Raw genomic sequence first — 16,007 nt, 5'->3', positions numbered from 1 at the left:
ATCAATACATTTAAATAAATTCATTAGGCCCTAATCTATGCATTTCACATGACTGGGAATACAGATATGCAGCTGTTGGTCACAGATACCTAAAAAAACGTAGGGGTGTGGATCCGAAAACTAGTCAGTATCTGGTGTGGCCACTATTTGCCTAATACAGTGTGACATCTCCTAAGCATAGAGTTGATCTGGCTGTTGATTGTGGCCTGTAGAATGTTGTCCCACTCCTCTTCAATGGCTGTGTGAATTTGCTGGATATTGGTGTGAACTGGAACACACTGTCTTACACATCAATCCAGAGCATCCCAAACTTGCTCAATGGATAACATGTCTGGTCACTATGTAGGCCATGGAAGAACTGGGACATTTTTGCTTGATTACCAACAACGACGAGATGGCCTACAGGGAGGAGGTGAGGGCCCTCAAAGTGTGGTGTCAGGAAAATAACCTCACACTCAACTTCAACAAAACAAAGGAGATGATCGTGTATTTCAGGAAACAGCAGAGGGAGCAACCCCTTATCCACTTCGACGGAAGAGTAGTGGAGAAAGTGGAAAGTTTTAAGTTCCTCGGCATACACATCACGGACAAACTGGAATGGTCCACCCACACAGACAGTGTGGTGAAGAAGGTGCAACAGCGCCTCTTCAACCTCAGGAGGCTGAAAGAATTTGGCTTGTCACCGAAAACACTCAAACTTTTAAAGATGCACAATCGAGAGCATCCTGTCGGGCTGTATCCCCGCCTGGTACGGAAACTGCTCTGCCCAAAACCGTAAGGCTCTCCAGAGGTTAGTGAGGTCTGCACAACGCATCACCCTGGGCAAACTACCTGCCCTCCAGGACACCTACACCACACGATGTCACAGGAAGGCCAAAAAGATCATCAAGGACAACAACCACCCGAGCCACTGCCTGTTCACCCCACTATCATCCAGAAGGCGAGGTCAGTACAGGTGCATCAAAGCTGGGACCGAGAGACTGAAAAACAGCTTCTATCTCAAGGCCATCAGACTGTTAAACAGCCATCACTAACAATGAGTGGCTGCTGCCAACATACTGACTCAAATCTCTAGCCACTAACAATAACAAATTGGATGTAATAAATGTATCACTAGTCACTTAAACAATGCCACTTTATATAATGCCTACATTACTCATCTCATATGTATATACTATACTCTATACCATCTACTGCATCTTGCCTATGCCGCACGGCCATCACTCATCCATATATTTATATGTACAGTTGAAGTCGGAAGTTTACATACACCTTAGCCAAATACATTTAAACTCAGTTTTTCACAATTCCTGACATTTAATCCAAGTAAAAATTCCCTGTCTTAGGTCAGTTAGGATCACCACTTTATTTTAAGAATGTGAAATATCAGAGTAATAGTAGAGTGATTTTATTTCAGCTTTTATTTATTTCATCACATTCCCAGTGGGTCAGAAGTTTACATACACTCAATTAGTATTTGGTAGCATTGCCTTTAAATTGTTTAACTTGGGTCAAATATTTTGGGTATCCTTCCACAAGCTTCCCACAATAAGTTGGGTGAATTTTGGCCCATTCCTCCTGACAGAGCTGGTGTAACTGAGTCAGGTTTGTCGGCCTCCTTGCTCGCACACACTTTTTCAGTTCTGCCCACAAATTATCTATAGGATTGAGGTCAGGGCTTTGTGATGGCCACTCCAACACCTTGACTTTGTTGTCCTTAAGCAATTTTGCTACAACTTTGGAAGTAGGCTTGCGGTCATTGTCCATTTGGAAGACCCATTTGCGACCAAGCTTTAATTTCCTGACTGATGTCTTGAGATGTTGCTTCAATATATCCACATAATTTTCCTGCCTCATGATGCCATCTATTATGTGAAGTGCACTAGTCCCTCCTGCAGCAAAGCATCCCCACAACATGATGCTGCCACCCCCGTGCTTCACGGTTGCGATGGTGTTCTTCGGCTTGCAAGCTTCCCCCATTTTTTCTCCAAACCTAACGATGGTTATTCGTTACAAACAGTTCTATTTTTGTGTCATCAGACCAGAGGACATTTCTCAGAAAAGTACGATCTTTGTCCCCATGTGCAGCTGCAAACCGTAGTCTGGCTTTTTTATGGCGGTTTTGTAGCAGTGGTTTCTTCCTTGCTGAGCGGCCTTTCAGGTTATGTCAATATAGGACTCGTTTTACTGTGGATATAGATACTTTTGTACCTGTTTCCTCCAGCATCTTCACAAGGTCCTTTGCTGTTGTTCTGGGATTGATTTGCACTTTTCGCACCACTTTTCGCTATTTGATACTATATATCAAATAGCCTATCAGAAGCTTCTAAAGCCATGACATAATTTTATCGAATTTTCCAAGGTGTTTAAAGGCACAGTCAACTTAGTGTATGTAAACTTCTGACCCACTGGAATTGTGATACAGTGAATTACAAGTGAAATAATCTGTCTGCAAACAATTGTTGGAAACATTACTTGTGTCATGCACAAAGTAGATGCCTAACCGACTTGCCAAAACTATAGTTTGTTAACAAGAAATTTGTGGAATGGTTGAAAAACTAGTTTCAATGACTCCAACCTAACTGTATGTAAACTTCTGACATCAACTGTACATATTCTTATTCATTCCTTTACACTTGTGTGTATAAGGTAGTTGTTAGATTACTTGTTAGATATTACTGCACGGTCAGAACTAGAAGCACAAGAATTTCGCTACACTCGCATTAACATCTGCTAACCATATGTATGTGACCAATACAATTTGATTTGATTTGAATGATGGCGGATGAATGGCACGACAATGAGCCTCAGGATCTTGTCATGGTATCGCTGTGCATTCAAATTGCCATAGATAAAATGCAATTGTGTTCGTTGTCCGTAGCTTATGCCTGCCCATACAATAACCCCACCGCCACCATGGGTTCACAACGTTGACATCAGCAAAACACTCGCCCGCGCAACGCCATCTGGCCGTTAATGTTGAAACAGGGATTCATTTATGAAGAGCACACTTCTCCAGCGTGCCAGTGAGCATGCAGATGAGCTTCCCTGAAACAGTTTCTGACAGTTTGGGCAGAAATTCTTCGGTTGTGCAAACCCACAGTTTCATCAGCTGTCCGTGTGTCCGTTCTCAGACGATTCCGCAGGTGAAAAAGCTGGATGTGGAGGTCCTGGACTGGCGTGGATACACATTGTCTGCGGTTGTGAAGCCGGGTGGACGTACTGGAGGCGGCTTATGGTATGGAAATTAACATTCAATTATCTGGCAACAGCTCTGGTCAGCATGCCAATTGCACGCAACCCTCAAAACTTGCGACATCTGTGGCATTGTGTTTTGCGACAAAACTGTACATTTTAGAGTGGCCTTTTATTGTCCCCAGCACAAGGTGCACATGTGTAATGATCATGCTGTTTAATCAGCTTCTTGATATGCCAAATGTGTCAGGTGGATTGATTATCTTGGCTAAGGAGAAATGCTCACTAACAGGGATGTAAACAAATGTGACCGACCGGCTCGATTCGGTCTTATGTAGCAACATTTTTTTTTTTTTTTTACACTGGATAAAAGTATAGACTTTGAGCTAGAAAATGGTATATCATATACACTACAGTTGAGGAACTTGTAACCTTACTTGAAAAAATGGCCATTGAATGTTTTGGTAAACCTACTGGAAAGCTCTTCTTTGTCTCCACCCGTTCAGCATCATTCACACCCTCTTAAGCCTTAGCCCCACCCATCTCTTTAAGGACTCACATGTGAGGCCATGTACTAAACAACCAAAGATTTCAAGACTAAAGGCTGGTTTATACTATGTCTAATCGACAGTTGTCGCAGTGACATCCTAAACATTCTATTGTCATCCGACATCAAACTTGTCGTTGTCGTTATGAAAAAGTATAAACACAAAAACTACAGGCTGCATGACATCAGCTTTCTGGTGGTCCAAAATAGCATACACCAATAAACCCACCCGTTTAAAAATGAAAAGCAACTTTATAAACAATGTTTTGGTTCGCTTTTAGCTTATTAGCTAGCTAATGTTAAGTTAGCTAGTTAGCCAGTTCAAATAATGACCATATACTTTAACTGACAATGTCAGGGGCACAACTTTCACTGGGGGGACATGTCCCCCCCACATTCTGAAATTGCATTTTTGTTCCCACCAGTTTTATAATTGGAATGTGATACAAAACGAGGCAATGGTGTGCTTTAGGACCATGCAAACACCTCCGAGCGGCTGGGTAGGCTGTTTGGAGTGTTTATCCGACAGAATAAAACATTTCAATAGTTATAATAATTATGTCCCCCCACTTCTAAAACCAAAGTTGCGCCCCTGCCTACACATACTGACCAGCTCATGTTACAGACAGAAAGAAGCATGCTACATGGCAGACCAATCCAAACTCATCTCTCGGCATGTCCAGCCCAGCCATTACCTCAGCCAATCATGGCTAGTGGGAAGGTTCCTGTCTTATTCCGTGGCTTAACCAACTAGGCTCGTAATTTAACTATTTTATTTGTATTTACAGATGGCATACAAGTTTGTTATTAAGGCACATGAAAGTTTACATGTTCCAGAAGGCATCTGCCAAAAATCCCCGCAATAATAATAATAAAAAAAGTTTACGTTCAAATGGCTGTCCTGTGAGGTAGTGACGCGCGACATACGCCTAGTTTCCTGAAACTAGTCACAAATTTGTGCACAAAATTTGAGAGAAATAAGCGTTTTGTGCATATGAATAAATTCTGGGATCTTATTTCAATTTATGAAACAATTTATGAAACATACACATTTGCGTTTATATTTTTGTTCAGTATAAAAATGTGCCCCTTCACAGTCCCCATCATGCCGTAAGGTGTTCTTTTATCCATTTCTTTATCTGTTTTTTTTTGCTAGCTTGAGTTACCTGGGGTGGCAGAGAGTTCCATGTAGTCATGGGCATGGCTCTATTTAATACTGTGCGTTTCCCAGCCTCTGTTCTGGACCTGGGGACTGTGAAGAGACCTCTTTTTGCATGTCTTGTGCGGAACTGATGAGTGTCCGAACTGTGTGCCAACTGCTTGAACAGGCAGTTTGCTACCTTTAACCCATCAACACCACGCACAAAGACCAATAGTGTCAGGATAGTGAGCCAGGAGAGATTGACATGCATATCACTAACATTCAACCTCTGTGTACATCTAAGTGCAATACGTGCTGCTCTGTTCTGGACCAACTGCAATTTTCCTGTTCTTCTTTGCCGCACATGACCACACAACTGGGCAGTAGTCCAGGTGCAACAAAACTATGGCCTGTAGGACTTGCTTGGTTGATTTAAGTGACAAGAAAGCAGAGCAATGCATTATCATGGAGAGACCTATTCCCATTTTAGCACAACCATTGAGTCTATATGTTTTGACCATGACAGCTTGCTATCTAGGGTTACACCCAGCAGTTTAGTCTCCTCAACTAACTCAATCACCACATTATTCAGTAATAGATCAAGATGAGGTTTAGGGTTGAATGAGTTTTTGTCCCAAAAATTACATTTTTAGTTTTTGACATTATTTAGTGCCAGCCTATTGCTAGTTACCCATTCTAAAATTGACTGGATCTCTATGTTAAGGGTGTCAGTTATTTATTTTACTGTCGTAGCTGACGTGTATACAGTTGAGTCGTCAGCATACATAGACACACAGGCTTTATTCAAGGTCAGTGGATGGTCATTAGTAAAAACAGAAAACAATAATGGCTCAAGCCGGCTGCCCTGCGGTACACCACACTCAACTGAATTTGCATGAGAGAGGCCTCCATGAAAGAAAACCCTCTGTGTCCTATTAGATAAAACTCTCAATCCATGATAAGGCAGAGGGTGTAAATCCATAACGTAAATCCAGAACCCCTATGTTTTTTCTGCAATAAGTTATGATCAATTATATCAAAAGCTGCATTAAAATCTAACAGTACAGCTCCCACAACCTTCTTCTTATCAATTTCTTTCAGCCAATCATCAGTCATTTGTGTCAGTGATGAGCATGTGGAGTGCCCTTCCCTATAAGCATTCTGAAAGTCAGTTAATTTGTTTTCTGTAAAATAACATTGTATTTGGTCAAACTTTTTCCAAAAGTTGTCTAAGCATCGGTAACAGGCTGATTGATCAGCTGTTTGAACCATTAAAAAGGGTGCTTTGCTATTTTTGGGCAGCGGAATGACCTTTAGGCCTGAGAGCACACACTGTCTTCTAGGCTTAAATTGAAGATGTGACAACCAGGAGTCGCAATGTATTCCGCTACCAACTTCAGCAATTTACCATCCAGATTGTCGGTACCAGGTAGATTGTTCTTATTTATAGATAGCAACAACTTTTTTACCTCTTCCACACCAATTTTGCCTCATCACAAGATGTATTCTATGCTCCAATCACAAGCAGGCAATGACACACACACCCTTTGATATGGGCCCCAACAAGGCTATTTAAATTCAGCTAAATCGGGTTATAGTAGATTTACTACTAGATTTACTACTAGATTTACTGTTTGCAAAATTATTCATCCCCCTTGGCGTTTTTCCTATTTTGTTGCATTACAACCTGTAATTTAAATTGATTTTTATGTGGATTTCATGTATTGGACATACACAAAATAGTCCAAATTGGTGAAGTGAAATGAAAAAAATAACTTGTTTAAAAAAATGTAAAAAACAGAAAAGTGGTGCATGCATATGCATTCACCCCCTTTGCTATGAAGCCCCTAAATAAGATCTGGTGCAACCAATTACCTTCAGAAGTCACATAATTAGTTAAATAAAGTCCATCTGTGTGCAATCTAAGTGTCACATGATCTGTAACATGATCTCAGTATATATACACACACCTGTTCTGAAAGGCCCCAGAGTCTGCAACACCACTAATCAAGGGGCACCACCAAGCAAGCGGCACCATGAAGACCAAGGAGCTATCCAAACAGGTCAGGGACAAAGTTGTGGAAAAGTACAGATCAGGGTTGGGTTATAAAAAAATATCTGAAACTTTGAACATCCCACGGAGCACCATTAAATCCATTATAAAAAAAATGGAAAGAATATGGCACCACAACAAACCTGCCAAGAAAGGGCCGGGCAAGGAAGGCATTAATCAGAGAGGCAACAAAGAGACCAAAGATAACCCTGAAGGGGCTGCAAAGCTCCACAGGGAGATTGGAGTATCTGTTTATAGGACCACTTTAAGCTGTATACTCCACAGAGCTGGGCTTTACGGAAGAGTTGCCAGAAAAACAGCCATTGCTTAAAGAAAAAAAATAAGCAAACACGTTTGGTGTTCGCCAAAAGGCATTTGGGAGACTCCCGAAACATATGGAAGAAGGTACTCTGGTCAGATGAGACTAAAGTTGAGCTTTTTGGCCATCAAGGAAAACGCTATGTCTGGCGCAAACCCAACACCTCTCATCAACCTGAAAACACCATCCCCACAGTGAAGCATGGCGCTGGCAGCAACATGCTGTGAGGATGTTTTTCCATCGGCAGGGACTGGGAAACTGGTCAGAATTGAAGGAACGATGGATGGCGCTAAATACAGGGAAATTCTTGAGGGAAACCTGTTTCAGTATTCCAGAGATTTGAGACTGGGACGGAGGTTCACCTTCCAGCAGGACAATGACCCTAACCATGCTGCTAAAGAAACACTTGAGTGGTTTAAGGGGAAACATTTAAATGTCTTCGAATGACCTAGTCAAAGCCCAGACCTTAATCCAACTGTGAATCTGTGGTATGACTTAAAGATTGCTGTACACCAGCGGAACCCATCCAACTTGAAGGAACTGGAGCAGTTTGCCTTGAAGAATGGGCAAAAATCCCAATGGCTAGATGTGCCAAGCTTATAGAGACATACCCCAAGAGACTTGCAGCTGTAATTGCTGCAAAAGGTTGCTCTACAAAGTATTGACTTTGGGGGTGAATAGTTATGCACGCTCAAGTTCTGTTTTTTTGTATTTTTTCTTGTTTGTTTCACAATAAAATATATTTTGCATCTTCAAAGTGGTAGGCACAAATCAAATGATACAAACCCCCAAAATAACATTTTAATTCCAGGTTGCAAGGCAACAAAATAGGAAAAATGCCAAGGGTGGTGAATACTTTCGCAAGCCACTGTATTACAGGGTAATTAGGGATGTAATGATTCACCGATACGCATCGGTCCCCAATTCGAATGTTTAAGATACAAAGTCCATCGGTCCGCGGACCCCAAACCGATCCAAATGTAGCATGCATCGGACATAAAATCGATTCAAATTGGAGGTTAACTCAAATGTTTTTCTCATATTACATTCCCGTTTGTGGCCCGCCTGTTAGCTTGCACGATTCTTGCTATTCTCCTGCGATCTCTCATCAACAAGTTTTTTTTCGCCCACTAGACTGCTGCTGACTGGATGTTTTTTGTTTGTCGCTCCATTCTCGGTAAAACCTACACACTGTCATGCGTGAAAATCCCAGGCCGGCCATTTCTGTGATACTGGAACCGGCGTGCCTGGCACCGACGATCCTACCACGCTCAGTCTCTTGGGTCACTCAATTTGCCCATTCTAACGTTCGCAATCAAACAGTAACTCAATGCCTCTATGCATGTCTGCCTGCTTTATATAGCAAGCCACAGCCACGTGACTCATTATCTGTACGAGCTAACCACTTTCGTGAACGGAGTGTTGTATCTAATAAACTGGCCTCTGAGTGTATATTCATGTCATAGCTAATTTGTCAACGATAAATATTGATACATTACTAGCTGAAACACTTAAATCCCCAAAAATAAGTTAATTAGTGGGTGATGGGGATTTCAGAACCAAACAGGCTACATTGTCCCCCATAATCTGATAGTGTTAGTGGGGTGGTAGATGCCTAATCTCCCTTATGGCTCAGCTCAGGTGCCTACATATTACATACACCGTAGACATACAGTACATAATTTACACACACACACACACACACAGGTCCAGCTCAGAGGCCCAGCTCATGAGGTCAATCAGCTGCAGATTTTAAATTAGAATGGGAAATGAATGTGTTTATGCAACAAATGTTAGTGCATCCTATCAAACTGAAAATGCATCGATTCGTTCTCTAAAACATATCATTCCTGTATCGTATTGGAGCCCATGCATCTAGATACCTATTGAATCGTCTTGAAAGGAAAATATGCACATCCCTACGGGTAACATTAAGATCAGCATTCGTCTAAGATTATCTTAGTGCTAAACATGACCTTTATGTTTTTGTAATAATCACCAACCAGCAGTAGAGTTCCAATAATCTTCCTTATCAATAGGCATGTCCTTAGCCTCACCATGCTTGTTGTGAAAGAATGACTGTGAGGACAAGTGGGACGTCCTCCAGGCCTTTTGGCTGGGGCTGGATGAGGACGACACACCCTGTTGACTCAGACGTGGTAACACACCGCTCACTAGCTCGTCCAGCTGCCGCACGCCCAGGTCAGACAGGCCCAGGTCCCTCAGGCTCCACGTGGGCTACACATACGAGCACAAACAGGGATGGACACACACAGACACTTTAAATGCTTTATTTGAATCCACAAATCATATTACACATCAAAACGATTCAAACATTTCAAAGGTTACAGATAAATGGACACTTGTGGATACAGAAAGCACCTTCACCATATAAACTAAGCTGCCCATGACCGCTGACACAGAGCAGTTTTTGCAAGCTGCTTTGCCTTGGTTCTTGGCAGGCCTATAATCTGTAGGTCACGTGTGTGTTTACCTCGTTACTATGCAAGTCCTGTTCTGAGGCATGCTGTTTGTGCGGAGGTTTAGCAGTGGCACTGCTGCTGCTTCCCACTGAGCTCTTCAGGGAGTGGAGGGCGTTGATCAGGTGACTCAGGGGGACCGTGACCTGCCAGGAAACACAAAACAGGATGACATCAGTTCAAAGACACTAATTCCCGTTTAGTATAAAACTACAAAATGGGCAAGACCAATTTAAACCTTTGTCCACACAACACGAACACTGTCATGAACAAAGTGAGGCTGTTCCAAAAGTATTGTATCTTACTACATAAAAAGGAAAGGAAGTAAAGAAAAAAGGAAGGATGGAAGTAAAAAAGGATGGAGAAGGAAGGATATATAGCTTACATATAGGTTGAATAAGCAGAAAGCATATATGAGTGAAGATACATTCAGGGTGTTTTTTTATTATTATGGAGTAAAATTGGCCAGTATATGCTATACTATAGTAAATACTATGAGCAGAACAAATTATGCCAACCGCCATCATAGCCCACAGAAGAAAAATAAGAACAAAGTAGAATTTTGCAAAAGCAGAACCCTTAAGTCAAATGAACCTTGGTTGACCGGAAGCGGTTGCACATTTAAATACAGCTGCAAAGATTTGATTAACTTACTGGCAGCAACATTAAGACTTTAGGTTTTGCCTTCAAAATAAAAGTCTGCGTTAAAACGCTATGTGTATGATACGAAATAGATTATGTTTGCCGCTTTGCATGGTGCATAATGTTCAAATTGTTACAAAATGATAACTACTAAAGAGACTGACTACTTTATAGAAGATAAATAATATTATAAAAAGGTGGAGCACAATGAGAAATGGCTGTTTTTAATATGTCATTGTATGTTATGTATATGACTGGTGCTATGCTTAAATGTGTGTCTTGGTTCTTACAGATCCTATTACGGCTTTAATTCATTTCCAGTTTGTTTGAGTTGTATTCCTGGATGATAATATGGCCTAGTCACTAGTGTCTTAAAGCCTCATGCGTTTTATCCTAGCTCTTTGAAACCATAACTCTATGTGCTGTGCCCAGCAGTTGTCTTACCATCTTTTGCTAATAAATACAAATAACTTGGTCATTCAGAGTTTGTGACTATTTACCCATGCAACAGGACATATGCAGTTCACTGTCTAAGGAATACATATTGGTTATATGTATATACAAAAGGTTTACTACACCTCTCAGCAAAAGTGAGAGGTGTTGCTGGATTTTTACTCCCTCGCCTCCATAGTCCCCAATGCAATACACTGTATTGGACTCTACTACCGGTCTCAACTAAAGTGGGGTGAGTTTGAACAAAAAGCGAAGTAAGTCATAGGAAGTGTCGCTGGTCTTTTACTGTGATCAAACAGCTTAAAATGGGCTGACAGGTCCCTATGCGGTTCAAATATAGCAGTGTGTCATAGGACGAATATATTGTCATACCATAATACTTTAGTATTTAAAAGACATATCTTAGAATCTTCCATCTGTTGGACACTTTGGAAAAAATACAACACACAATATGTTTATTCAAAAAGTCAAGAGAGATGCAAGTAAAGTTGGTCCAAGAAAGCAAACTTTCTTGATAACAAATATCACAATGAAATTCATTATTCAATCAAATTGATCATCAACAGTTACACAGAAGTTTCAAATTAGGTTTCAAGTTTTATTGTCACATGCACAAGTACAGTGGGTGGACTAAAAGGCCAGCAACACAGTATTATTCAATACACTATGAAATTGCACCTTATATACATTCTATAGATCCTACTGAGTATTCCCTACAACACTTTTACTGCTGCACATAGAATAACATTTGCTCTATTCGCCAATATGTATTTCATACAGTGATTTCCATTGGGGGTATTTATTTGACCTTGGAACATGTTTTAAACCCCACATTTATGCAATATGAATCATTGTTAATGTTTAGACAATTATTATTCATATATCATGAACAAATACAGTTGTAATACAGGTTATTGACACTAGTGTACTATTACGCGGGGGACCTTTATTTAGAAAAATTTCGAAATTCTGTGACCGGAAAGTACTTTTTTCATTATTTTGTATTATTGTTGCTGACGAGACGCTGATAAAGATTTGTTACTTATTATTCTCAGACGGGGAAGCTACAAACAACGACATAGAAACCATCGCGTGGTGAAAATAAGGTTTTCCCCCAAGGTAATGCATGAATACCGTGTATTTTTATTCAACTAGACGTCAACTAGTAATAAGGCTAACATGTGTCTCTAGCTAGTTAGCTAGCTAGCTAGAATAATTGATTACCCAACCCAGTTTGCGTCATTGCCGTGTATGCTTTTCTTTGTTTAGCCTAAAATTGTCGGCACTGTTGTGGCTAGTTAGTAACGTTATGAACGAACTTGCTGGGTAATGTGGGTTAAAATGTAGTTATTAGACTAACGTCTTGGTAGCTAGCTAATATCAGTACCGCTAGATAGCTAACTGAAGAGAAACGTGCGTTATAAGAACCTGTCTTCTGCCATAATCCTTTTCTCATCATGCTGTTGTTGCTTGTGGAAAAATTGTCATTGTGTGGGGTGGGATTACACAAAGTGGACAAATACCAACACGTGTGCCATGCAAACGCATTTGAAGCCATTTAAAAACGGTTAAATTGTCATAACTAAGATCAAAATTGTTTATTAGCGTCACTGCAGTCCTAGCCCATTACATGTAACTGGTGTCTTTTACATTGATCTCGACACATTTATTTTCGTTGGGTGGTTGCAGTAAGTAGGCTTTTCTTTTCGCTAAGGGTTTTTATTGAAGCCAATTTGGCCCATGTCTCATCAGGGTAACGTGGTTCTGGTCTGGAAACGTTATAATACAATAACAAATTGCCATTGCATGCCACTAAATTCAGCATAATTTGAAATGCCTGACTAGCTCCCCTCGATAAAAAGGAGTAATTCTGTCTGGCGGTGGAACACAAAATGGGCCTAAACAAAATTACACATTTAGGCTAACATTTTCCTGCTCACATGATCGATTCTTGACCATTTTGTTTCTCTTAATTATACAACGGTTGAATTTAGGTTTTCAAAGCAATGGAGGGAGCCATGAAGAATATTTGTTTTAAGTAACCATGTGAATGTATTTTACGCCCCTGAAGATCACAGGTCCATCTGAAAAGAGCCAGGTTGAGAGAATGGAAGGAAAGGCGATTAAAATGGAGGTGGAAGGAAAGGTGATTAAAATGGAGGTGGAAGAAGTGCAGGTGGATGCGGCTGGCAGCGAAGAGAAGTCAGATGAAGCTTTGTCTAATGGTAGCCACACAACCCCTAAGAGAAGCAGGGGTAGGCCCCGCAAAAACCGACTCGTCTCTGAATCAGATCAAGCCTTATCCAACGGTAGCTCCACAACACCTGAGATGGAACAGGGTAGGCCCAAAAGATTAGTCACTGAGAAGGGAAGAGGTAGGCCCAGTGGAGCCTTGTCTAATAGTAGCACCACAACACCTAAAAAAAGTCAGCAAAAAGGATCAATCTCCAAGTTAGGTGCTAGCCGCATAACACCTGAGAGGGGAAGGGCCAAAGGATCAGTGTTCACAAAACCCAAGATGCTGAAGGTTATAGGCAAGCCGTCGCAAGGCCAACCCCGTAAAGTGGTTGACTCCATTCCTAAGAAGTGTGGCCGGCCCATTAAAGTAAAAAGGGGTAGGCCAAAGAAGATCCTAACACCCGAGGAGGAAGAGGAGAGAAAGAAACTGGAAAGTCAACCAAGAGTGTTGAAGCCACTTGGAAGGCCACGCATCTATCCCCGCAATGACCCACCAGTCAGTGAGCCTAGAAGAAGAGGCCGCCCATGCAAGACTAAGAACAAAAGGGGTGATCACTTGCGGAAACCCCCCAATCCCAACCCCCCCAATCCCAACCCCCCCAATCCCAAACCCCCCATCTATGATGGTGCCCCACGGAAAAGAGGCCGCCCCCCTGGTGCAGCAAACAAAAAGAAGATCGAGGCAGAGCAAGAGGCCAACAGTGAACCTCCAGTCAAACGGTCCTGCAACTTCAACGAAAAAAGCGAGAAAGGATTTCCTCCAGTCGAAGAGGACAGTGATATGGAAACGGGGGACTGGGGAAAGTGAAACCAGAAAGGGGAATGGAGGAAAGTGAAAGCGGATGAATATACAGAAGATACCAAGAAGCGAGTTACCTCCAGTGACCGCAGTAGCTTTCTCGGGGCCATAAGCGGGATGTCTGGCGACAGCCCGACCAGAGCAAGTACTCCCCACTTCATAGCTGCCCTGTTTTTTGGGGGGGGTTCCAGTATAATTGCTGATATGAGACCATCTGATAATGCAGTTTTATATGGGGTGATCTCAGTTATGAAAATAGATAATGCACTCTTTCACTTGTCTGATTGCATTCTTCACCTTTATGGGGTTAAAATGGTTAGCCTTATTGTTGACCTGGACCATGCAACTTCCAATTCTTTCTCTGCATTGTTGGGAAGGGCCCATAAGTAAGCCTTTCACTGTTAGTCTACGCCTGTTGTTTACGAAGCGTGTGACAAATGCATTTGATTTGAACCCAACATCTCTCAAATTTCTACATTAAAATGTACAGTTTCACTACTTGAGGGTTTTGTTCACCAATAGAATCCTTGTAGTTTGCTTATCAACGTTACTCCTCAGATCTTTATGATTTAGACTTATGTTGTTTTTTTGTTGACTGTCAGTCCTGATCACTAGGCCTACTTTGACATAACCAGTGGAGTAACATTTCAAACAGGACAGCTTGTGAGATTTTTTAGATTTGTCAATGTTTTCAATAATTCTTTTTGGTGACATTTTAATGTGTTCATTGTCATAAAATCTGGTTGTTTACAAACATTTTATAGTTGTGGAATGCTTGGTTTCACAGACCCTGGACTAATGTTATACATGTTTGTAGGCTACATGTATTGTGCTATATCATGAAGTCTTGACCATTGAAATTCCAGGATACATAAAGGAATGCATTTATACACCTGTCAATTTAAACTCTGCCACTGACCGACTGCATTATACAGTGGCAAGAAAGTATGTGAACCCTTTGGAATTACCTGGATTTCTGCATAAATTGGTCATAATGTGATCTGATCTTCATCCAAGTCATAATAGACTGCTTAAAACGAATAGAAAACAATATTTTTCATGTCTTTATTTTCACACACCATGTAAACATTCAGTGCAGGGTGGAAAAAGTATATGAACCCTTGGATTTAATAACTGGTTGACTCTCCTTTGGCAGCAATAACCTCGACCAAACGTTTTCTGTAGTTGCGGATCAGACCTGCACAACGGTCAGGAGGAATTTTGGACCATTCTTTACAAAACTGTTTCAGTTCAGCAATATTCTTGGGTGTGAACCGCTCGAGGTCATGGCACAGCATCTCAAATAGGGTTGAGGTCAGGATGTATTTTCTGTTTAAACAATTCTGTTGATTTACTTGTTTTGGGTCGTTGTCCTGTTGCATTACCAAACTTCTGTTGAGCTTCAATTGGCGGACAGACAGCCTTACATTCTCCGTCAAAATGTCTTAAACTTGGGAATACATTTTCCTGTCAATGATAGCAAGCTGTCCAGGCCCTGAGGCAGCAAAGCAGCTCCAACCCATACTTTACAGTTGGGATGAGGTTTGATGGTGTGCTGTGCCTTTTTTTCTCCACAGTGTTATGTTCCTTCCAAACAACTCAACTTTAGTTTAATCTGTTCACTGAATATTTAGCCGGTAGCCCTGTGGAACATCCAAGTGCTCTTTTGCTAACTTCAGACCTGTTGCAATGTTTTTTTTGGACAGCAGTGGCTTCTTCCACGGTATCCACCCATGAACACCATTTTAGTTTAGTGTTTCACAGATTGTAGACTCGGCAGAGTTGTTAGCATGTTCCAGCGATTTCTGTAAGTATTTAGCTGACACTAGGATTCTTCTTAACCTCTGAGTATTCTGCACTGTGCTCTCGCAGTCATCTTTGCAGGACTGCCACTCCTAGGGAGAGTAGTAACAGTGCTGAACTTCATTTATAGACAATTTGTCTTACCTTGGACTGATGAACATCAAGGCTTTTAGAGATACTTTTGTAACCCATTACAGCTTTATGCAAGTCAACAATTCTTCATCTTAAATCTTTTGAGAGCTCTTTTGTTCAAGCCATGGTTCACATCAGTCAATTCTTCTTGTGAATAGCAAAACTCCAATTGTGAGTTTCTTTTTTTTTTTTTTTTTTTTTAATA

The 16,007-nt window shown here is 41.2% G+C and overlaps 2 protein-coding genes across 3 annotated transcripts in view; one reads left to right on the top strand and one right to left on the bottom strand.

Moving 5' to 3' along the window:
- Positions 1–16,007, bottom strand: part of LOC120055733 (ATP-dependent zinc metalloprotease YME1L1-like) — a 49,748-nt gene that overhangs the window by 21,454 nt on the left and 12,287 nt on the right. For both annotated transcript variants that reach the window (XM_039003668.1, XM_039003669.1), the window contains exons 2-3: positions 9,750–9,881; positions 9,313–9,493 (exon numbers count right to left, since the gene is read on the bottom strand). In XM_039003668.1, the coding sequence (XP_038859596.1) occupies positions 9,313–9,493; positions 9,750–9,881 (313 nt within the window). The remainder of the gene's footprint in view (positions 1–9,312; positions 9,494–9,749; positions 9,882–16,007) is intronic.
- Positions 11,819–15,019, top strand: LOC120055735 (serine/arginine repetitive matrix protein 1-like). Its single transcript, XM_039003670.1, has 2 exons — positions 11,819–11,949; positions 12,902–15,019. Exon 2 carries the CDS (start codon positions 12,938–12,940, stop codon positions 13,874–13,876), a length of 939 nt encoding a protein of 312 aa, XP_038859598.1. The 5' UTR covers positions 11,819–11,949; positions 12,902–12,937; the 3' UTR covers positions 13,877–15,019.

Source organism: Salvelinus namaycush, chromosome 11 (assembly GCF_016432855.1).
Source record: "Salvelinus namaycush isolate Seneca chromosome 11, SaNama_1.0, whole genome shotgun sequence".
NCBI classification, from domain to species: domain Eukaryota; kingdom Metazoa; phylum Chordata; class Actinopteri; order Salmoniformes; family Salmonidae; genus Salvelinus; species Salvelinus namaycush.
Note: the sequence above shows the minus strand (reverse complement) of the source record. Positions and strands in the feature narration are given on the sequence as shown.

Bases quoted from the DNA above. Each gene is read 5' to 3' on its own strand.
- LOC120055735 (XM_039003670.1), top strand. From the start codon at position 12,938: ATGGAAGGAAAGGCGATTAAAATGGAGGTGGAAGGAAAGGTGATTAAA.